General features: G+C 38.7%; 1 protein-coding gene and 1 long non-coding RNA gene across 4 annotated transcripts in view; one reads left to right on the top strand and one right to left on the bottom strand.

Annotated features, from left to right (window-relative positions):
• Positions 1 to 22971, top strand: part of UNC5D (unc-5 netrin receptor D) — a gene marked incomplete at both ends in the record, with an annotated part of 503620 nt that extends 480649 nt beyond the window's left edge. For all 3 annotated transcript variants that reach the window (XM_079779640.1, XM_079779639.1, XM_079779641.1), the window contains 3 exons: positions 4523 to 4687; positions 9854 to 10032; positions 22767 to 22971. In XM_079779640.1, coding sequence (XP_079635766.1) covers positions 4523 to 4687; positions 9854 to 10032; positions 22767 to 22971 — 549 coding nt within the window. The remainder of the gene's footprint in view (positions 1 to 4522; positions 4688 to 9853; positions 10033 to 22766) is intronic.
• The window catches only part of LOC307104639, a 199056-nt gene that overhangs the window by 100581 nt on the left and 73004 nt on the right, over positions 1 to 25471 (bottom strand). The gene's annotated exons all lie outside the window — the stretch shown is intronic.

Consider the following 25471-nt stretch of genomic DNA (forward strand, 5'->3'; position numbering starts at 1 on the left):
TAGATTTTAAATCCTGTTGGTTGCGGTTCTGGGGGTTACATTTTATGGGATGCTATGCTACAGCCCTATTGCTTATGAAGACAGGTATGTATTAGAGGACAGGGAAGGCTATATATGAGTTCGTAGGTCTGGTTGCAGTAGCATCCATCAAATTTGATTCCAAGAAAAAATGAGGTCCCCAGTGCTAGTCCTCCCAAAATCGTCATCTCAGGCTTTTTACGTCTCTGCCACAATTAGGGTTCTGCTATTGTGCCCTCCACAGATTAGAAACCCTCCCCTAGGAGGTAAATAGCTCTGCTCTCCATAGGTCCCCGGGACCTGACGTCCACTTAATCACAGTTTCATTTATTCCTCACTGGCTGTGAAGTGGAGAAGCTGTAATAAACAGTACACAATGAAATATTAATTTATTTTTTAAATCATACAACACACAAAGTCAGGCTGTCACCTCCCCAGCATAAAAGCAGCTGTCTTTTCAGCAGGCTATGTATCTTGGAGAACCCAGTGTCTGTCTCCTGCTAGGATATGATTTACATTCTCTCCATCTGCCAGCAACCTAATTATAATGGGAATCAAAATGAAAACATTTCCGGAATTCTTTAAACACTCATAACTTTGCTACACTTTGTCCTCCCATATTACTTTCCCCATAATTCCTCTCAGCTCAGTGAGCATCTTGGTGGCTTTTGTTTTTTGTGTTTTTTTAATAAATGCAAGCAAAGATGATTGCCCTGAAAACACACTAATCACAGTGCTTCTAATTCTTTCTTTTTTAAAATGTTTTGTTGAGTGCTATTGGCAGCTGCTACTCAAGTCAACAATAAAACTTATTCTTTTGATCCTGTCTTAAAATCAGATTTTTTGAATGTTTTGATTGTGTGCAGTGGAATGGAAAGAAAAAAGGATTTGTGTGTGTGTGCTGATTCTCATATCTTTCTGGAAGGAAAGATTATCTCTGAAGTGGGCATTACTCTCCTACCTTTCTTCCAGTATTTTCAAGAGAAAATATAAGAAATTTAGCAGTAATACCAGAGAAGACATTTTTCAATAAATGGTCAATGTCATGGTGGGAGGGGTGGGGGGCGGGGTAGGGGAGAGGGTACGGCTAGGGGCAGGTAGCTTTACCAAGGATTCACATCCACTACAAAAAAAAAAAAGTACATTTGTTTAAGAGCTAGACCTTGAATTCGGCTCTATCTGGACCTGCAATCCAAGAGCTTATATTACACTGTAATGATTTAAATTGCAGTTTTAGAAACAAAAACTTCCTTAGCTAGCTTAGGCAAAACCACCTTAGTTAAGAAAAACTACCTCTTAACCAGAGAGCCCTATGTTATAGTTCCTTTCATTGAAGGGGATGGTGTAAAGTAGCTCTATAAACATTTAGTGGTTGGAAAAAGAGAGTTCAGTAGAGGGCTATTAAGAATAGGGCAACAGATGAAGGAAGCCCTTGAGGGCCAGGCAGGGGACTGGGTTTAGTATGGTAGGCATCAGGGGGCCATTCTGGTGCCCCCGTCCCAGCAGAGAAATCTTGTAATAGGAGGTGATCTGGTCACATCAGGGCCCCCACTCATGATTAGAGGTAGAAGAGAGACCACAATCCTATTTCCTAAGGAACACCACTCAACTGCTTTCTTTGTCCTTATCAGTGAAGCACTCATCCCCCCACTAGCTCTGTATAGTGGAGACTAAAGGCAGGAAGATGGTGAACTAGGTTACCACAGTTAGCTATAATAAGGTGAGAAATGAGGATCATTAATGGAAATAGGCAAATTGTAGAATGCCAATGAGAGTGATATGGTGATAATCAGTTTTCAAAAAGGTAGAGTTGGCAGACAAAGTAAAGGCTAAATACAAAGATTTGTAATGATTAGCCATATAATGCCAGTGATGGATGATAGTGAAATAAGTACTAGGGAGGTCACTATTGGGGTCCTCCACAGAGAGATAGCAATTGGGCATACATGAGCAGTTGGGACCTTCAAATAGGCAGAGAGGGAAGTGTTGGAGGCTAAAATATGAAATAAGGGTTACCCATGTTTTACAAAACAGATGAAGGCTCAGAAAGAGAAGAACAAAATGTTGGAATGGATAACAAGAGGAAATGGCAGAACTTGCAAACATATTATTTTATTTGGGATAGGATTTTGTGCAGGTTCAAAGTCATTTTTTATGGTTTTAGGGAAAATTACTTCCCCTAAAGGTTGCTGGGAGGTGCACCAATCAGAAGTGCCCTCTGCTGCCATGGCTACCAAGGTGAGATCATAAGTAAAAGCCTCTGTAGAGGAAGAAAGTGAGAAAGAAAGAGATGCCATTAAATGGACCTGTGCTGGCCTGCTGGTGGTATAAGAAGTTGTGGCCTAGCCAAGAGTTCCCTTCGTGACCATTAGCTTCGTGCTTCTCCCAGCATTTCCCCTAAAAGAGGACAGTCTCCATGTGGACCCCACTAGTGGCACCTTTCAGTGTTGTCCAAGTTATATCAGTTTTTAATAGAACTTCTTCAGATCTACGGAACTTTATTTAGAGAATTAGAGAATTATTTTGGTCAAGAAAACAACAACCACTCAAGCTATTTCAAACAATGAGAAACTTAATTGAGGGAGTTTGAGCTTACAGAACCTTTAGAAAGCCTGGTAGAGTCAGAGAAAGCCACTGATGATATTAGGAAGCCAGCAAATTCATGACTTTCAGGAAAACAGCACTAAACCAGATGGTTCTCAGGGGAACGTTCAGAAGCCCCTGCAAACCTCACGTGTGCTAACAGCTGACGCCTTCTGGCTTTTGCTGATGTTAGAGGGGCAGTGGTGGCTTCAGCTCCTCCTCTACCACTCAGTCTAGCATAAGTGCCTCTCATTGGCAGAATGGAAATGTGAACCCCATGCTGGCTAGAGAGTTTGTGAAATGTAGTTTCCAGGCTTCCAGCCCCTGCCATGCAGGGGAGAACTGAGGATGGCAAAGATGGTGTTACATCCTAATAGCCCACATCTTGCACAAGATTGAAGTCAATGAAACACCACACACACACATCAAAAACAAACAACAACAAAAAACACCACACGGTGTCACGCACATAGACCTTTTCTGAGCTCTTGTTTCTACTTCCTGAGACAAAGGTCCACTGCCTTTTCCTTGATTCAGGATCAAGAGCAAACAAATAAAACCAAAACACAAAGCCCTTCTATTTCTTGCTGGGATGTGGGGTTAATGCTTGAGTATTTCTCTCATACTCCCTGAAGCTGACTCTCCTCTCTTCATTTGTGTAACTAAAGTACACCCTTCCTATCCCCCCACTCCAAAGTATCCAAAATCAGGATCTGTGAGACTACTACAGGAAAAATAGGAAACAAACAAATGTGTACAGTAGAGCTCAGGAATAACTAGATAACTCATAGTTCCTCAAAGGGAGTAGACTGAATTTTAATCATGGCCCCTGGTCTTATAACACATGCTGGCTTCACTACCAGTCAACCTTCAGAATATCTAACTTCCAGACCACCTTTCAATTTCAGTATTATAGAAAACTACATTTATGACAACACCTAAAAGTGCAAATTAGTGAGAGCAGAGAGAGAAAATTGAGGATGAACAGTACTAGAGGGTGATCATTGCCAAGGACCCAGCCCAGTATAAGTAGGCATGAGAGACTTTTTAGTAAATATTCTAACCTCAGAATATCGACTGACCTCTACTTCACGTTATCATAAAGTCACATGCCTGAGCACACTCCATTCGGTGCCAGGCACTAAGTGGTAATGGGGTAAAGGGTGACCTATATAGATTTTACAATCTCCCTCTTCATATAGTAACAATTGTTTTTGCCACTCAACTATCTATACTCCCTTAAGAGTGGGGACCAAACCTAATTTCTTATTGTTTATCTAGTAAGTGTCTGCTCATTAGCTGGAACCATACACAGAATTGTGGGATAGATGAACTGAATGAAGAGTTGGCAAACTAGACTGCTGTGGGGCGGCCCATTGTGTTTGTGTCTCTCTCTGGGATGTGCATGTATGTATATGATTTTTCAGTAGATATAATTTTCATGCTAGATACGTTAACAATGTTGTGTTCTGTTTACACAATTCAGCATGAGTTTATGGTATGGGGACGGGTTCTGGGCAATCAGTTCTGTAGCATAATTTTCATTTCAGTGAGAAAAGGTATCATCCTTCCCCAGGCTTGGGTAGGAAAATGGACCATAGCAGTGTTTCTAAGAACCTTTAAGTGGAAAAGCATTCCGAGTCGTGTTTGATGCATTCTTTTTAATTGTGTCACCAAGTGAAATCTGAGCTCTTGCAGTGTGCTTGAGGAATTTAAATGTTATCAATTGGAATTGACATTAATTACCTTTGTGCTGCTTGGCATATGCTGGAACATTATTTCTACAACAATTACGCCAAAGTCACTCGGGCAATTATCTCTGTTGCAGTCATCGTCATCATCACCATAATTATTGCTATTAAGTCTCATCTGAGCCAGGTTCTGCACACCGTAGCCCTCTTCTCTCCCTGTCTCCCTGCAGGAAGTCCCATTCTCCCGCGTGTGGTGCAGCAACCGGCAGCCCCTGCACTGTGCCTTCTCCCTGGAGCGCTACACGCCCACCACCACCCAGCTGTCCTGCAAAATCTGCATCCGGCAGCTCAAAGGCCATGAACAGATCCTCCAAGTGCAGACATCAATCCTAGAGGTGAGAGCTAGGTCTACAGGCCTCCTGACCCCATTTCTAAAGGACAATAAGAAAAATATACCTATCACAGTCATGCTACTAGTGTACAGGTAGCACTAACTCTTTTAATCCTCATTATTGACCGGACAAGTCATTTGGCCTTTACTTTGGCAGCTCTACCTTTTGAAAACTGATTATCACCATCTCACTCTCATTGGCATTCGTCAACTCTTTTAATCCTTATTACTGATAAGGGAAAATTATACTTTTTTTCAGACTTTGAATTAAACTGAGCTTCCCACTGGTCAGGGAAATAACCCATCAGAACTTAGGCTCTGTGAAGGGACCTTTGGGGAAGATACAGAGCTTTTTATACACAAACCCACAAGCAGTCTAACAATAGTCCATGGTAGGCTTGGAACATTATTAGGTCTCTGTACAATTGATACACACACGTGCCAGTAGGAGGCACAAGGTTACCACTGTGCTGTTTTATGTTGCTTCTGACTAGTTTTCCAGAAGTCAGTTGCCCATAGCTGTCATTTCTTCTTCAGGGTCTTGGCTCCTTGTTGTCTTACAGTTTCTCAGACCCTCCAGGTTCAAGGTTCTATGCATCTCTATTTCCATTAAACCTAGACTCATCAATACAATAATATAAAATAGAGTAGATATTAATCTCATTCTACAAAGTAAAGAAATGGAAGTGCAAAGATGGAAAGGACCATGTCCAATGTCATATCACTACTGAAGGGCAGAATTAGAATGGGAGTCACAGAAGAATTCACAGTGGGAACTTTTGTGAAAAGATACCTGATATCTGCCATGATTGTGATAGGCATTCTCTCCCATTGGTTACTTGAGAGTAGCCGAGGGATAGAATCAGGGGAGGCATGTGATGCTTTTTAGCAATTCTAAAGTAATCCCTGGCTAGTTTAGAAAAGCACATAGATTTTATTGTTCACCTGTAGAATGTGTGTGTGTGTGTGTGTATATATATGTGTGTGCACACACATACATACATACATATTTATGTGTAAAGATATAAATAATATATACTTATTCATTTCAACTTGGCAGAAGATTTAACACATTTTGTACACATACAATTCAATTTCAGAGGTGGGTTTTTTTTTCTTTGAAAATTTGTAGCCTTATTACTTATTACTTCCCTCCGTTCTCATGTCAATTCATTGTTCATGCAAAATGAGTATTGCTAATTCCCCAAATAGTTTTTCTGAAGAGCGGGTGACTTTCCAAAGGACTGTGCCTCAAAATTGATAGCTGTCTTAACTGACATGTTTATACAGTATTTGCATTCATTATGGCCAATTAGCATTATGTGGTAAAGTAGTTTTGATAGGGAAGGTATATCCAGAAACCTAGGTGGGATATTTTTAGAGTATCTTTCTTGAACAGCCATGGCATATTTAACACAATACATTTCAAAGTAAAATAAAAAACAGAGGAAAGTTTTAAAAGAAAAACCTAGGTTTTCCTTCTGGTATTCAGGAGCATTAAGGAAAAGGCAGAACACAAAGATGCCTCTGAAACAAACTGCCTTAAATACGTTAACAGGTCAACAGAAGAATTTTAAGTTTAAAAGATTTTTATTTTTTAAGGTGCTCAGATATTACAGATCAAATTCTGTTATTATAGAATATTTATGTAAAAGGAATGTGATAGAGTTGATACATCCTGGTACCTTTGCTCCTTGCTTAAATAAATTTTTGAAGTGCATGAAAGGAAAATGAGTTAATAAACATAATCTTATCCTTTACTCGCCAGTTATTTTTTTAATGCTTCACAAAGTTTACAATCACTTTGAAATGCCTTGAAGAAGGTAACATAGTATCTCTTGATAAAAGGAGGCAAGTATGAGAATAATACTTAGATATTCAGTGTTGACGATAGTCATTCAATTTGTAAGCTACTGCATTTTAGAAGCTTTATCAACACTTTTGATCCTGTAAGGATTGTTTTATTAATTGCTTCAAATTTTTTGTTCCTGCTGGAACTTGGCCCAGTATATCTCCATCTCTTTGGAATAGACTGTAATTCTTAGGCAAATTTAGTTTGTTATAATTTCTTATGTCAGAAGAAAATTGATTAACTTTCTGGAAAGCCACTGTATTTCAAACACCATTTTATGTGCTTTCACATACTAGTACAACCTTTACAACTCCATGGATTACTATTATAACAATCGTACATGCTATCACAGTCTCAAAGATGTCAAACTTCTTGTTCAAGGTCATAGAATAGCCAGAGTCCCCTACTGAGCTGACTTCAAGACCAAAAACTGGATGGATTTCCATACCATGCTACGCCAGTATCTCAGTCAAGGAGGCCTAATTTATCAGTCCTAACTATGGGCCTTGCCCATAATAAAAGCCTCCTCTTTGGGGGCTTAGGAACTAGTGACAAACATCACAGCACCAGCAATTTGTCTTTGAGTATAAAAATATATGAACATTGGGATATTCTTTCCTTAATATTGTAGAAGGATGAGATGTAACTATTAATGAGATGGGCTAGAAGAAGTATTTACTAGTATTCTATAGATCTAGAAGAATAGAACATATTTCTTACATATAGATCTTCCTGTCAAGAACTGTCTTGATTGGATGATCACTCAAGGTCCTTCCAAACTTAGGACTGTCTCACTCCTTGGAAAAGCATACATCTGGTGATATATTTGATGAATAAAAACCATCCTTTTCTCCTTAAAAATATCTTGGTTTTTGTGGTAGATGGTTCAAGGAAAAGTGCAGATACATAAATTGCTGAAAATTTGAGATTAGATGGGGAGGAAGCAAAATAAATTCCAGACCAGATCTGTAATAATCAGTGAATCAGGAATAATAGAGCAATTATTAAATTGCATTATATTTCATGGCCACTAGGTTTTTAATAAGTTATATAGGGTTTTATTAATTAATAAAATTATAATAATAATAATAAGGAACTAAAACTTTTGAAGATTTTTAAAGATTTCTTGGAAATACATTTTTAATAACTCCCCTCCTCCCAAAGTCTCTGTATATTTAGGTTTAGGGCTTCCAATTCCTACCTTACTTTAATGGATTATCTTAGTGTTGCTATTTCATGAATTTAACAATGGAACCATGAGAGGTAAAAGAAACACACACACACACATATATAATTGTGTATATAAAATAATATTGATTTTAAATATCTCAATGCAGTGATTATTCTCATTAAAAGTATTTGGTCCTTTATGTTCAGCCTCACATCCATGATATTCCTCAATGCCTCTTATCTACAAGATAAATACAATCATTCATATCCTCTCACACTTAAAAATTATTTCAGTAATCAAGATAATATATCTTTTTGTTCTTGAGAGTGGCTATTATTGTGTCAATCTTTAGAAGCAGGCTGGTTCTTCTTAAATTTAACCCAACTGAATTAACTAACAATTATCACCAATTTACACTCTATAAAGCAACGGTATCACTGATCTAAAAATTATACTAATATGGAAGAGAAGGGAAGAATCATCAAGTAGCTTATTTCATCATTCCTTATTAATATCATATTATTGAAGAATCTATTTTTTGATAGAAACAACTTTAATTGGGAATCTTACATGTTACAATTTTTCCTTCAAGCAATTTATCTTATCTTTCCTCCAAAAGTGTGGAAGTTGGGGATGATTTGTCTGCTACAAAAAGACAGAATACTTGGAATTTCTCATTGATTTACAACTCCCAAGCTAACCAGGTAGCAGCTGCTTATCTCAGATGTGCAGAGCATGAAAATCTACTGTTCCTCTGAATATTTAATTTAAACAATCAAAAAATGTGATGTATCTACAGGATTCTTATTACTTGGCCCAGATGTCTTTTAGAATGCATCATAAATGTTACATAAAGTGTCATCCTTATGCATGGAAAATATTTAAATTTGGAAAATGTATAAGAGAAATGGGGCACACTTAGTAATGTGTTAGTAAATAGAAAAACACTTATTTTTAGAGTTAATCTCATAATATTTCATTCACCTTCAAACTATACCACTCTATTCATTTTTTTCTGAAGACTTTAAGTATCAAGGTGGTCTTTCTTCTACCAACAGTGAAGATAGAGCTTGGTGACTTGGTCAATTCCTAGATACCAGGAGGGCTTCCAGAAGCCGTTTCTCTGTCTACTGCACTCCTATGGCATGGCTACTTTCAATGTTTTCAGCTTCATGGGCAAGACACCTTTTCATGTATTAACACATTTGGGTACTATTTTATATTAACTACCATGTTTTCTGGCATAGAATTCCTTTTCTTCCTCTATTCCTAGTTTCTACCATACTTTCTCAGCACATTGCCCTGCCTTAAGTCAGGAAATATGTCTTGTAACATAATAATCATGGGAGTTATACAATAAAATACTTTTCAGGCCTTAAAATTCTGTTAGTCTACCTAAAGTTCAGTATCCACTCCAGTGTGGCCCATTTCTGTGTGATTTCATGTTGGATATGATGACCCAATTGCTATGATATACTGAAATAACAAATCCTCACTGAACAACTCTAAATCAGAAGCAAGGCCAGGTGCAGACAGCAGGCAGAGCCTTCCAGTCTGCACCACTCCACAGACTAGTCAAGGTCTCATCACTGAACTCATGGCTAGATCTACCAAAGCAATTTAATTCTAAAACAAGACCAATTTTTTTCTATAGAATCACATAAACTTTAAGATGATCAACATACGATCCGTTCCCCTTTGTAGCTTTTCTGACAAGTGGCTTCCCAGCCATCATCTTTGGTCAGTCCTGACTCTCAGAGCATCATTCCTTGTACTGAACTGAAATATGCCATTTGGTAGTTTCATCCTAGTGATTCTAGATCTCTCCCCAAAAACAAAACAAACAAAAACCATAAAAATCTAAGTCTGCCCTCACCTGATATATCGTCAGATGTAGGAAGCTGATCATTGTGACTCTCCTGAGTGGGAGAGGCTGTTATAAATCTCCAGCACATGATTCACTATGCTACTGCAGAGTTATTTACTACTTTAGTAGAGAGGGGAACTTGTCAGTCTGTTTTATAGAGTTCATCACAATAGGCAAGCATTTTGTGTGTGTGTTAACACAGATTTTCTTAAAAAAATAGAAGTGTTAATCAGGTATGCTTCTACTTGGATCTGATCATGCCTTCCTTGTCTGATTTCAGAGTGAAAGAGAAACCATCACTTTCTTTGCACAAGAGGACAGCACTTTCCCTGCACAGACTGGCCCCAGAGCCTTCAAAATCCCCTACTCTATCAGACAGCGGATCTGTGCTACATTTGACACCCCCAATGCCAAAGGCAAGGACTGGCAGATGTTAGCACAGAAAAACAGCATCAACAGGTAATTGGGGGCAACTTCTGAAAGAGACTCAAAGAGCTTTGAAGAATGAAGTGGGTTGGGGGTACCCTTGTGCTTACCAGGCTCTGAGTTCTTTGATTCCTCTGGCCATATTTCATGTGAGGTCCAGCTAAATAAGTGCCACCCCACTCTGCCTTTGGGGACATAACAAAAAAGCCCTACTTTGGCCATGCTCCCATCTCCAGGCTTGCTAACTGAGCCACACAAATGGGAGGGTTAGGCTATGTCACGTTGGTGCTCGTGAGGGAACACAGCACAGTCTTGAGACAAGAGATACACAAAGAAGAAACAAGTTTCTCAAACCTCCTCCCTACCAACAGGTAACCTTAAGCATTAGTTAACCCTTAATGGAGACAAGCTCAGCCTACAGAGGTAGGTGCCTCCATACAAAAAAAAGGAAGTATGAGGATAACTCTCAGGTGTGTAGGCAGAGGGCATTAGACAAGCAAAAGTTTGCCCAGGCACCGTGAATGCATCTGCTGCTTAAACCAACACTGCTCATTATTGAGCTAACATTGTTGTTGAGTTGAGAGTAGATAAGAAAAAGCAGGGTGATGCCACCAGAGCACTAGTGATGGGCAGGCAGGTTTTAGCTGCCCTTGATGGGTAACTAGCAGGGGCAGGCATTGACAAATAATATCTCCTCTCTTCCAAACTCACCTTGCATGTTCCAGAATGAATAGAAAAGAGAACAAGTAGTTTTGCCAGAACCATTTTATTTCCCTTTTCTATGGTACTATTTTTTTTTTTTTTACGCAAAGCCTTAGTTTCCTACTGTTTGGCTTTGTCATTTCCATTTTTTGTTCTTTACTTTCACAGACATGCTACCTGACTCTTTCTTCTCTGAAAGTGAGGTAGATGTCTGCCAACAAAGAACAGAGTGCTGTTCCCTGTTCCAAAAGGGATCCAGAATGCAAGAGTAAGGACCCCACTAGAAAGTAGCCAGGCTCACCGAGGAAAATCAGAAGGAGGCATTGCTGCAAGAGAAAATGGAATTTACAGACAGCAGGCCCAAAAAGAACTGATCCATTCTTGAAAAGACATATATAGAAAATGAAAAAAGACAAAAGTGAGTCAGAGGACAGGAAAAAAAAATATTTGAATATTTCCCAGCAACTCTGAAACAGGATAAGATATCTCATTTATAAGATGAACACCATGGCAATTTTGCTTTCTGACCATCGTGGCTACAAGAATGAAAAACTAATTCAGAAAACAGATTTTGGTTTAAAATAACGTTGGGCAGGGACTCAAAAGATGTGCAGGGCCCTCCTTGTTCAATCCACCTGGCTATAAAAGTTTATGAATTATTTTTTTATATATTTTTATTGATTTCAGAGATGGAGAGGTAGAAATAGAAACATCAATGATGAAAGAATCACTGATCAGCTGTCTCCTGCACACCCCACACTGGGGATGGAGCCTGAAACCCGGGCATGTGCCCTGACTGGGAATCAAACCCTTACCTCCTATTTCATAAGTCGACACTCAACCAACCACTAAGTCATGCCAGCCAGGGAATAATTTATGTTTTTTAATTCATCATTTATAAGAAGTAATTACCACAAACTCTTCAGAGGTTCCATGGATGCCGTCATTAATTTGCTGAATGAGCTTGTGCATGTTCCTGCCTTGTTCCATTTTATTCTCCATTTACAGTATATGTAAGAGAACTCCAGTGACTGCCTCTAAAGACATTAGTTTCTGACCTTGCACAGCAGGGAAAATGCATCTCAAACTGGGAGACTGAGGTTCACATCTTTTTGTCTCTGAGCTCTAATGAGCAATAAAGGGCTACACAGGAGCAGACTGCCCCCTCCAGGGTCCAAGGTCAAGAAATGTGAGCACTTGATGTGTCTGTTTGTGGGCTTGCTTTTATTTTAGAAGATTCCCTTCTCCAGGAATGTCTAAACTTCCTTGACCTAAGAAATATAGATGACCTACTTTTTGAAAAATTTCTAACATGGTCCCTAGAAAATGTCGATTTTCCAAAAATGCTAGTTACTCCCTTTGACATTTTCACAATGAATAGCAAATTGGAATAGCATGAATATAAGTATATATGTAATCTACTTCTATCTTTAAATTTCATTTAGTTAACATATTCAACATCAGTGAATGGCACTTCCTGCCCTCCCCTGTATTCTCTAATTTAACTCTCCAAATGTACTCTAATTATGAAGTAAGAATGATGTAAACTAGGGGTCAGCAAACTTTTACAAGATTCCTCTGTTGGGAAGGAATGCCACACAGTATATAGTTTAGACCAGCGGTCGCCAACCAGTGGTCCGTGAGGTCCGAAAGGTTGGCGACCACTGGTTTAAGAAAACCTTTGGAGCAGCGGTCACCAACCGGTAGTCCACGGATCACTGGTGGTCCGTGAGGTCCAAATGGTTGGCGACCACTGGTTTAGACCATATGGGGTCTGTTGCAACTACTCGGCAACGATTCAGCTCTGCTCCTGTAGTGTGAATCAACAGAGCATAGGCATGAATGTGTGCCAATAAACTGTATTAAAAAACAGGCAAGGACCCCTATCTGGCCTATAGTACATAGTTTGCTGGCCCCTCATTTAAATGAGCCTACCCTTACTCAGTAAAACTTCCATAGGATCTTATTGCTTCAGTCAGAGTCTGCATCCCAGCCTCTTAGGAGGAGAAGCACAGGGTAGGGTCTTCTGCCGGCTGCTGTGTTTCCAGCCGAGATGGCCACCAAGGCATTCAGAGAACAGGAGAAAGCCTGCTGAAAATCCCCTTGCATCATGTTAGCTCATTCTCACTTTGCAGAAACTGTCGGATGCCTTTTATGTTTTCATTAATGTACCAAAAATAGATTTTCTTCTACATGGGAAGAAACACGTGACAGAGATGAAGGGGATTTTCCTATGTAATTTGTCACAACTTCCTATTGTGTAATCCCGAATCACTGGTCTCGCTCTCATGGTTATAAATGATCTAGTACAGAACTGATCATCAACGTGTGTAAGACTACAGAAATCTAACACTGTCAGTATGCCCATACACTGTATTTGGGTAAGAAAGCTTTCTGCAACTTGATAGTTCATCAACTGTGGCATCACAAGAGAAAGATAATCACATAGTTCATCTTTCTATGCAGGGAATTCACCGACATTGATTTTGTGACAATACATTTACCTGATTCTTCCCCTCTTCTTAATTTCCAAAAGTGTTAAAAATCTAGTAAAGCAACAGCCCTCAAATCATGAAGGAAGAGTTTGCAAAGGAAGTGGAGGGAATCATTTGCTTTTATTTACTTGCCTGTGAAAATGTTCTTACCCTCCTTTGGGTAAATGCAAATGTCACTGATGATAATCTGCCTTTTTGCCAAACAAGTTTCTACTTAGATCTGAATAGAAGAGAAAAGCGATGGAATATGAAGTTAAAGGCTTAGTAGAGCAATCGATGAGAATGTGAAAAATGCCAGTGCTGTGCTATAAGGCAGCAACACAGGTGGCCTTGCAACTCTCCTGGCATATGGATCGCGCTAAATAAGCTCCCAGACTAGCAAATAATGTCATAAGTAACAGTTGCAGTAATAGATTCTGTGAGCAAACTCTGACTATTACTCAGAATCCATACTTGCTGCATATCAAAGCTGAGATTGCACATTTATTCTATAAATTCAGCTGCAATTATTCTCAGTTTCAGTGTTCTTGGCCACATGCGATGGGTAGAGGGATAGGGCTGAGATCTGAAGAATTGATTGCACAGGAGTTGATGGTGGGCAGCATTGCTGAGGACTAGGCAAATTAAATAATAATGGAAGCTGCTTCAACTCTAAGTATCCTCCCATCTCTAAACTTCTGCAGCACTTGGTATTTTTATGATACTTTACTTTTTTATTACAGTTAAACATATCATATTAGGGGAAATTCAATAAACTTTTCTTAAATGAATGACATGAACTTTTTCATTAGATAGTATACTTGACCTTAAATACTTGCCTTCTAATAAATAGAATAGTTATAACAAGCATCAAAGGATGTTGAAAGTTGGTCTCAAAAGAAAGCAAGTTACATGGCACATTGGGGAGAATTCCTGTCTTTTCTCTCAGGTCATAGATAGTACCTGAAACCATTAGATAATTCTCTTATAAGATCTCATGATTTTCATAGACCAGATACCCTTCTGAAAACATAGCCAGTTTGACCAAGTTGTTATGGGAACAGGTGCTGGATAAAGTGCATGAGATATGGGAGGATAAATAGAGAGGAAGCAGCCAAAATGGAAGAAAGAATTCCAAAATGGAAAATAGCAGATAAGTTACATCTGACTAATACTTTTAAAGAAAATAATAGTATACTTATTTGAAAATGTGTAAGCACTTCCAAAGAGAGATTTCTTATTGGTCAACTGGTTGAAATAGTTCAAGTGTATTTCAGATGTTAGTGTTCATGGGTGATGGTGAAGAAATCATAAACAAATGAAATACATCAAACCTCGCAGCTGATACACACATTACTATAATAACTTGTTTTTCCAAATCTTTTAACAGGACCTCTAATGACAAGCAGAACCTTCTCACCCTAAGGTCAAACCCTTTCATTCTTTCTGTCCACCCCCTTAATTGGACACACAGCAATGGTGAAATGGCCAGAGGGCAGTGGGAGAGGACAGAGGAAGGTCACAAGGCAGCTTATTAATCTGTCTCTGAATAACTGTTGAGAATTCACTAGAAGTGACCAGTCCCAGCTTCAGCTTTCTTATGGGCGAAGAAAGGAGGGAGGAGAAAAGAGAAGAAGATGAGAAAAGACAGGAAGACCACTGTGCAGGGTCACTCCAGTGGCCACTGAGACTGGATGTTTCCATTCCTGTGTTTCAGGATTTATTATGATTACTCCAAACGAAGCTTTCTCAGTTCTAAAAGCTTGAGGCTAGGAAATACACTCTAATGCTTAAATGTAGAAATGGATGTGTGGCTGCCATTTCTAAAAAACAATCTTCATGACTCTTTTAAGGAGAATTAATATATAGGGGGATAGCATTGTGTAGGTCCTTGGAGGCAAAATCTGAGGAAGTTCAGATCAGATTTTCAGGTTCTGGCCCAGTGGACTTACGCAGGGTCTGAAATTTAAAGAGCCCTTACAGTGAAGCCAGCGGGATCTAACACAGTAAAGTGATGGCGTTTGGGCTTCATTCCACCAAAGTCAATGACTCATGAAACTCCCCACTAACATGAAGCTGAAAATGACAGCCCTGAGACAAGTTTAGCCATGAACAAGCTGTATAGGGTTTGTAAGTGGCAGGTGTCCGTCCTTAAGGCAGTATGGGCAAGCAGCTCTTTATGTTCCTCCAGGAGAACCAAAGTCATCCTCCTGAACCTTCTAGGCAAGGGGTAAATTTGTCCTGATCTTTGAGGAAATAAGCTTTCCTCCTTTAAGATAATTTAGTTTTCAAAAAAGATGGACATACCAAGTCCCCTTTAGAGTCTAAATAACCCCCATGCACAATGCTGTCTCAAGCAGTACTGAAAAACCAGACAATGTCAGGGTGTCTGAATAGGATATTTTCATAATTTGAGAAAATGAAGTTATAGGAAGGATTATACCTAGTTTATTACAGTATCCTTTAAGTGATTAACATTCTTCCCCAATTATTCGTGAGGTTTTACTCAAGCACATAGTATTTTGCAAAGGGAGAAGAATAGACATTCAGCCGTTCCCTCATTCAAGATTAGCACAGTGGTCTTTCCTTTTGGAACAAACGGTGGTCATTCTGCATCACCCTCAGGATGTTTGAAAATGTTTCAAGGTTATTGGAGTGGAAAATTAATTTAAACGAGACCTCTTTGTCCATGGTATATCCCAGTTCAAAGAAAAGTTGAGATCTGATTTGGTAGTTTTCAATGCCCTTCATTTCCACATATGAGAAATTAACATGGATTTGTCCTGTCAGGAATAAAACTGGAGAACTGAAAATGGGGCCCACAATTGGTTTTATTTTCATCTGATAACTCACAGGCTGTCCTGGAAGCTCCAGGGCTCTTAATACATTTTCCAAAGAAGGAAGCATCCAGACAATTGAATAGGCAAAAGGAAAAAGTAGGAGGGAAAGTATATTGCCAAATTTGTTGGCCTCAAAGAATTAAGGCAGCACTTTTAGGGCAAAAAGTATGGAACTCAGCATGTTTTGAAAGATCTGTGTCCTTTCCTTTGGGTGCTCCATCCCAGCTTTCTTTCACTTGAAGGCACTAGAGGGCAACAGGCACAGGTTACATTTTGGTGATGTAACCGGCTGGCTTTACCCTAAAAGCTGCTTTGCTGTCTATTGAATGCCCATTGAGGTGATGTTTGTACATGAGCCCTAACTGGTTTGGCTCAGTGGATAGAGCATTGGCCTGCAGACGGAAGGGTCCCAGGTTCGATTCCAGTCAAGGGCATGTACTCTCTATCCCTCTCCCATCCTCTCTGTAAAAAAGTCAATTTTATATATATCCTACATAATAAAATGGTAATATGTAAATTACCATCACTCTGCTACGCCCACGATTGGGCCAGCAGGAGGTGCAGGGGGCGGGACTCAGGGTGGCCGGGGTAGGTGATTGGGCCAGCAGGACGCTGAGCCGGAGGCTTTCGAAAGGCCTGGTGCACCAGCGGACAGACAGCCAGCTCCCCCGCGATCAAAAGCCAAAGCGGGGGAGCTGGCTGTCTGTCTGCTCCGGCACAAGGCCTTTCGAAAGCCTCCGCCGCGCCGGAGGCTTTCGGAAGGCCTGGTGCACCAGCGGACAGCCAGCCAGCTGGTGCACCAGGTGCATGATTAAATCATGCACTGGGCCTCTAGTGTATACACACACACACACACACACACACACACACACACACACACTAATGTTTGTACATGAAAGCTTGATGAATGAATCACATGCTTATGGCATGTCCAGTTACTACCATACGCAATACATGTGTTTTTCTTTTCTATTTGCATTTTAAAAACCAGATGGAGGATTGGTTTTGGTCACATAAGAGAGGCTTTCACTAAATGAGACAATTAGGATGATAGCAGGGATATTAAGATTTTTTTTTTCATTATGACTATGTCTCAATTCCCTATTTGGTACTATACAGTAGGATTATGCATTATTCTTATAATGATGTTTCCCAATTGATTATAGGCAGCTAAGCTTAGTTTAGTTTTCACTTTTTATACTGCCAGCCTACTCAAAAAATGATGTTTTTAAATATACTTTTAATAGTAAAAATAGTTGTCTTAATATACATGGCAAAAGTTTGTAGAATATAAACAAATTTGCTGCCCTCATGTTACAGGTGAAAGTGTTCCCTTCTACTTGAAAGTGTGAAGTGAGATCCTAAATTCTGAATGAAACTATGGCATGTACCAGCTGTGAGGTATCTTTGATGCTAAGGATGGGATGCTACAACTCAAATGTGGTCCCCTTCTATATTTTAGTAGGAAAATAATTCTCAGTCACAAGAATAGCTCACAGCTTGTGAATAGGTTTATTGGCCCCCTGGTAATATGGTTCTGAATAGCTAAAATAAAAGCTTTGTTATCAGGAACTCAAGCAAAAGTCCAGCTATAAGTGTAATGTGCCCTGGGTAGCTCTTCAGAGCTTCAGACCTGTGCCTTCCTCCATTGCTGTTATCTGACCTCTATTAACTGATTGAGGATACGGAGTTACCATTTCCCAAGACACCTGCGTTTGAATCACAGCTTTCAAGACCTAAAGAAAGGGTGGTATCTCTAAATTCTCAGTGAATGAACACCTAGTGATTTTTCCTTTTCATAAAATCAGCCCTCTTACAGTAGTATATAAAGACCTAACATACCATGTCTCATGGTTCCTCCAAGCCTCCCCTCCTGTTTTTACCCAAAGAACAAAACAGAAGTAGCAGTAAATATTTCCAAAAATCCTAAAATATAACCTAATTACCATGATTAATCTAACCTAATTTCCATGATTGAAAGTGTCTTTTGGAGACTGAGATTCTAGATAAAAATTCAGTTTGTGGCCCCCGCACACAGGTTAGTGAAATTATTAAGGTCAAGATTTATGTTCCTAATTCTGCCCTGGTTTCTACATTAAGTATGGGATTTTAACTGGGGTTCAGGGATGGGGGGTAGGGAAGTCTCAGACAGATGAAATTAATCATTTTAATAAAACAACCCCCCAGGAACTCAAGTGAATAGAAAACATGTAGGCTAGCAAAGAAAATTAAACTTAATATAACTATTACTATTCAGTAAACTTAGGTGAATACCTCTATTAAAGCTGTCTTAGCATGTGCTTTTTATAGTTTATCTGTATTCTTTCAGGGAGGGTTCCCAGGGAAAAGATAAAGTCACTGAGTCCATAGGGCTTAGGTCAAATGAATAGAACTGAGGACACAGAATGTTCAAAGGAAATTCCTAAAATTTACAGAGTATATAATCTTATAGCATACAGCTATAAGGACATCACCAAAAAAGAAAATCTTATTTTTCAAAATTACCTCAGTCAGTCAGAATTTGAAAATTCTATGATAAAAGGTTCCCCAAAGTTCGGTACATACAACAGAACAATTTGAAACATCTAAGATGAGAACAAGCATTTACTTCTTTAAACAGTTTTCAAAGAAAAAAGCAAGTTTTACTTAAAGGCATTCAACCTGAATTTCAGGACTACTGTTTTTGCTAAATGTTATTTCATTTCAAACAAACGAAGATATTCAGGGGATTTTTTAAATTAACTATTGCTATGAATTCTCTTTTCTAGTATTAACAATGCTCTCTGAATTGTGTGTGCATTTATTTGCTGGTGTCCAAATGCACCAATATAATTAGGAAGCGAAATGGATCACATATATTTGGGTCAGCATAATTTTAAAAGGGTGGAATGAAGATGACCAAATGAATATATGGTATACTAATTTTCAAAAAGCCATAGTGCATTTGCACATAGCAAGCAGTAAAATAATTCAGATATCTGAGGAATAGCCTATTGCATTGGGATTTTAGGGTTTTCTATATATTAATTATTCTGGCATAGACAGGTAAATGTAGTTTAATAGGATGTCTGTTTATCGCAAAGCTAATTAAATCATTTTTAATAAGGCTGATATGCTCCTATATGTATCTACTAAAAATTAAGTGGCATGTGAGATTTGTGTATGTTATGCTGAGCAAGCATCCTTATATAAATTCAGAGAATAAATCTGAAACGTGCTTTGGGGAGCACATTTTATTGCTCCAATATGTTCAGAGGCCTGTGCCAAATGAGAGTTATATTTCTGTCCTTTTTGATCATGTAGCTTCCTTTAGCCCTGGGTACCTTTTCTACATATCAGGACATTTGCAGGACTTTTCAGAATCAAGTGGCTGACGGGAGTCATTCTCCATTCTGCTCCTCTCCAGCTAGGCAGGTGTATTTATAACACCTTCCCTCTCACCCCCACGGATTTATGAATTTTTAAAAATGTTGTGTTGGGACAAAGATTCATTACAACCACCCAAACATATTCTGGGTGCCTCTCCTAAAGTTTCTTACTATGTTATGCCCAGGTCTTCCTCGCAAGTCTTGAAATGTCCAAGATCTGGAGCAGTTACTGAGAATAAAGTGGACAGAGTACTTGAAGCAGAACATGTAGCTCTGGGATTCTGCAATGTTGGCCCTCTAGCTGCTTCTTTCCAAATGCAGCACCAAGAAAAGTTTAGTCTAATCTTCCTTCAGACAGTGACTACCTCTGGAAACCTAGGTTGGGTTTTTAGTACCATGTGGGGGACAAGGGTCCACCATCTGCTGTCTATAGCCCAGAAGCTAGAATAGGTTTTACATGTTTTAAAATGGTCGGGGTATGCCCTAGCTGGTTTGGCTCAGTGGATAGAGCATCAGCCTGCAGACTGAAGGGTCCCAGGTTCGATTCTGGCCAAGGGCACATGCCTGGGTTGCGGGTTCGGTCCCCAGTAGGTGGCGTGCTGGAGGCAGCCAATCAATGATTCTTTCTCATCATTGATGTTTCTATCTCTCCCTCTTCCTTCTTCTCTAAAATAAATAAAATATATTTAAAAATAAAATAAAATGGTCAGGGGTGGGGGTTAGAAATCAAAGAAAAATAATACTGTGTGACATGGGAAAACTATGTCAGTCACATTTGAGTTCTCTAAATAAAGTCTTACTAGAACACAGCCACGCTCATTCACTTATGTATTGTCTATGGTTGCTTTCATGCTACCATGCAGAGCTGAGTTACTGTAGAGACACGAGACCTCTTCAGTCAGAAATATTTATCTGTCCCTTTACAGAAATATTTCTGAACACTTGCAGTAAAACAAAGTATACCTGGGGTTACTGGGGTCACAGGAATTCCAAAAGTCACTCCCTTAGGACTATAGTCCATTATTGGTAAACAGCAAATAGAAAATATAAACCCTCAAGAAAAGGCCTAATCTGTGCTTCTATTGACGTGTTTGCTAGCATTGTTGTTTTTCTTTTTGAAATGACAATGGAGAGGATAAAGAATTGTTTACCCATGCCAGGAATAAGTGTATTTCCTGTGGTCATCACTCTCATAAGTTACCCGGAAAAAGATGGTTACACAGCCCATGCAGAGTCCACTCAAACCTACTCTCTCAGTTTGCCGCTTTCTCAGCTATTCTTCTAATTTGTACACGCTGCCTAAATATTGGTTGGGGGTGTGTCAATTTATTTCGAGACCTGGTGATATAACTTTTCCCACAAACAGTCCACATGACCAGGAAGAAGTGACAGTATTCAAAACAATGTTTTTAAATAAGAGAAACTAGGATCCCTTCAACTACCCAAGTGAGGTTAAGGTTGCTTTGCCATTTTATATTTTAGTGTAAAAATAAATAACAATAGTTGATTCTAGGGCCCTTGGGATGGGGGGTGGAGGTGGAGATAAGTAGAAAAAGACACTAGACAACATTTTAAGCTGGCCTTCTCCCTTTCTCAATTAAAGATTCAGAAGTAGTAATAAGTATATAGAGTACCCTGATATTTATACTATTTGGCACTCAAACAGTCCCTTAAGACCTTTGAATAAAATAGTACTTTATTCACTCAAAAGTACCATGTATTGCTTGTGAATGGTAATATGCCCTTAAAAAGCTTGTCTTCTCTTCCAAGTGTTCTTCACTGTATGAGTTTACTTACTTTGTGATTATATACTGAATGTGGTGATAAAAAGTAGTGCCAACCTCAATATAGGCAATTCTTGGTTGACTAGAAATTCTTTTCAACTCATCAGAATTTTACCAGAGGTGACATTTCTATCCCTGTTTTAAAAAGTACCTATGAAAAACTGTGACCTTTAATACTTTGTGTTGCCTTAGTCTTTATCATAGCAGTGTTATTATCAAAAAGGTTACCATTTTGTTTTTCACTGAAGATCCCATCATCTAAAAAAAAGCTCATGCCAATCAATTACTCAGTTGATGGATATTGAATAAACGCCTGTCACAGTATTATGATAAGTGCTGTTGCAGAATCAGAAAATTACTGCCTATGATCCTTCCCCTTAAGTTGCCTGTATTCACAATGGAAAGGCCAAGCTCATACACAGGAAATATATTAACCATTTTATTCACATGACAATTTAAGCACAAGCATAGAAAGAGTACAGAGAAGAAATAAATCACTTTGAGCAAAGAGGAGATGAAAATTGAAACAGGTTATAAGTGTAGGATCTGATAAACAGAGGTAAAGAGAGAAAGTGGGCATTTTTAGTGAACAAACTACATTGAATGAAAGCAAGAAGCCAAGTATTACCTAAGTCAGCATTAAAGGCTGAAAGGACAAAAAGAATACTAAGTAAAAATTTATACATGTTGCCTGAGCTAGGTTGAGGACAGACTAAGGAATACACTGAACATAAGTGGAGTAGATACTCAATAATGGAAGAAATAGAATGCAGGGTATATTAGAGTTTGGAGGCATAGAGAGATATCAAGCTTTGGTTGTGATTCAAGCTATACAATGATAGAGCACAAATCAAATGTAAGTACTATAAATGGAGAAGGTTGAAGCTGATGCGTATGTCAAAAAGAAACAAACAAAATAAAGGGAAGACTCAAAAATAAATGCGTGAGTGTGAGAAACTGGAATGATAGTTGTAATTACTGAGATAGAAGGCATGGAAATTAAATATATAAAATTTTGATGATGAGGATGAGGAGAGATCTAATTGGAGTGATTTCAAGGCCATTTAGATGTTTGTAACTGGCTCACATAACCTATAAGACTGGAGGTGCTGATCTAGACACTGTCCACGTAGAATGGTAACTAATCCACTTAGTACATGAGCCTACTGAGGAGGAAAAGAAGAAATCAAAGATTAAAAATTCAGCATCCCATATGTTTACCAAGGGAGAGATAAATAGGAACCAGCTATTTTGAAAATATAGGAATGAGTTACAGCATCACATAAGCTAATTAAATTGAGACTTTCAAGGGGGTTAATCAGGGAGAAATACACACACACAAAACTCAAGGAAGATGAGGACTAAGTAAAGAATTGGAGGATAAGAAGGCCATTGGTAATATTCCAAAGTACAATTTCACTTCAGTGTTGGGATACAAACTAGACTTCCCCATCACCTGCCTCAAGAGCTCTGTACTTCTATTATAATAATATTCATTACAATTCCTTTTTAATTTTCTGATAGTGGTTTTTATTGGTTCCTTTATTTCTATTTTCATTTTTGTTCTGTTATTCTTTTTATTTAACTCTCTCTATCTAGGAATTTATCTTATTTTGCTACACAAAGTAGCCCATCTGCTGTCATTTTGAACCTGTGGGAAGCTCGGCATCAGCATGATGGTGACCTTGACTCCCTGGCCTGTGCCCTTGAAGAGATTGGGAGGACACACACGAAACTCTCAAACATTACGGAATCCCAGCTTGATGAAGCCGACTTCAACTACAGCAGGCAAAATGGACTCTAGTCCACTTCCTCTCAAGAGACAGAGTGACGGTCAGCTTCGGGACACATGCTTTAAATGGAAGAAGGAGGCAGCTTTCTGCCAGTGGTATTTGGGGAATTCAGCCTTCATTTATAACCAGTGAGAATCTCTGGTTGAAGAAACTGAATTTAATATAGGTAAAATATATTAGTAGGGAAAAGTACAAGCTCTCTTAAACAAACGAGGGCTCTACTGTCCTCCGAATCCACACTTGGGTTAACACTTGATGAACTTCTCAGATTTAAGATGGTAAAGGATAAAAGTAAGGGCATAACTAAACTGAAGTAATTGGTAAAAGATGAGCTACAATAAAGGCAGAGAATAAGTGCATGTTTTGAAACAGGTTTTTAATGATGTGCCCCCCAAAGTACCAGCTGATTCTGGTACCAGATTATCAAGATATTTCTACCACTTGGCATCTGTGATGTTGACAATCATAGTAAAACTGGCTTTCAGAAGTGAAACAGGGTTACCAACCCATTTCTATGACTTGAACAACATCAAGGAGGGCATTTAGAATTTAGAACCTGAGTACATCACACCAGCACCAACCAACCACTTACCTATCCTAGCCACTAAATGGAAACAAGATCGAGAGGTAAGACAGACCACAAATGAGTTCTGGCAGTATACCCCACCTTCATTTTCTTCAAATCTACCCACATTTCCCTTCCTTACCCATTATAGTAGAGGAGGGTTTTCAAGCAGCATAGACTTTTCAATGTAGAAATTTCCTTCTCCTAACTCAACAAAGAGGACTATCTCTATTCCCAGCTAAGCCATTCAAATTGCAGAATGTTAGTAGTGCACAGCTTATGACATGGATTTGGAGACAAGAGAGGTTAAATTAGACCCAAGGAAACATGAACTGCAGATGCAGCAGTCCTCAAATAAGCTGTAATTCTAGGATGCAGGTGTTTATCCACTTCCCCAACATCATTATTCTATAGGGATAAGGGGGTTTTACTGTACTTCCCAATCTAGTTCTTGACATTTTTCTAGCCTTTTGGGACTATGTTATCGCCACATCTCTCCATAGGGCTATATTCCCCTTCCTTTTGCCTCTTGGGAAATTAGCAGATAGCCTTTGCTCTAAATGATATCTGAGTAAATAGACCTCTACCACAATGTCCTAGAAACCATAGCCATTGTTCGGGGAGCCTTCAAGCTCTGATAACTTGACCTCACCGACTATGCTTTCTCTATAGCACCATTAACATGCTGCTTTATGTTTTAAGTAAGAGGCAATGATACCGTGGAAAATTGAAATCCACAGATAATTCATGACCCCCATTGTCACACTTTACTACATCTTTGATACTATTTAATGGTTTTTGACAAGATGTCAGGGTTAGACTAAAGCTGAAACGCTCTGCTCCTGCTCATCTTCTGGTGGATCTGTTAATTAGCTGTCCACAACCAAGGCCCTAGATTAACCACAAGGCTGATCAGTTACCTAGAGGTTGGCTACGTAGAAATAAAATAAAAATAGACAGGAAATGGGGGAGGTGGGATGTACCTGGCATTGGGGATATGAGCAACTTTTTTAACAATGTTTTTGTAGATCCCATGTTTTATAAAAAAAAAAAAAAAGTGGTGAATCTCCACCTAAGGGAAAAAGACCTAAAGATCGGATGAATTTATGATACCATGAGTAAGGGGCTGGAGAACCCTTGAAGGTATTGGCCATTTCTTTAACTAATGTGTGGTATATAGGGTATGGTTCCCTATATTTGATAAAAGCCTCTGCTACGTGAAATTCAAAAGCATCTTGCTTTTCTCAGGAACCAAAGGCATATTACATAGAACAAACAAATCCTCTTAGAACGATCAAGCATATTTTCAAAATACCATATCGAGATCACAAAACATAATTTTGCTAGTATGCTCAACTTGTTTATTCCTTCTAGGAAACAACAGAGAGAAAGCATGAACGTATAAATCATTTGACATCCCTGATATAATTTCTGAGAGAGAAAGAAGTGGAAGTATATAGTCAATCACCCAGAGTAAACTTGAGATTAACTGGTATGGGTGATATGCAGAAAAAACCCGCATTAACTGTTGAATAATTAGTAGAAGACACATTATAAATATTATGTTAGTATTCCTCTTGGAGGATTTTTGTTTTAAACCATCCTACCCTTTTTTCCTCTTCCCTTCTAATTGGCCTTATAATTGTTTTATCTATTCTGTGAATCCACACAGATCCTTTTTAGATTTTTGATAAATTTCTTATACTTTAAAAAAACAGATGAAAATTTTTAATGTTTTCCCTAGAATCTATCTAGTTTATTTTTAGAGGTTGTTATCAATCCCTGAGTGTTTGGAATTTCCTCCATAGACTTTTTCTTTTTATTTGCGTTTTATAAATGCACTTCACCATCATATCATATTGAGTAACAATTGAAGCAGTTTACAATGATTCACCTCTGATTTCAGCCCAAGATTCAAATCCATATTACAGCCCATTTTGTTCCCT

The sequence above is a fragment of the Cnephaeus nilssonii genome (genome assembly GCF_951640355.1).
Source record: "Cnephaeus nilssonii genome assembly, chromosome: 8".
NCBI lineage: Eukaryota > Metazoa > Chordata > Mammalia > Chiroptera > Vespertilionidae > Cnephaeus > Cnephaeus nilssonii.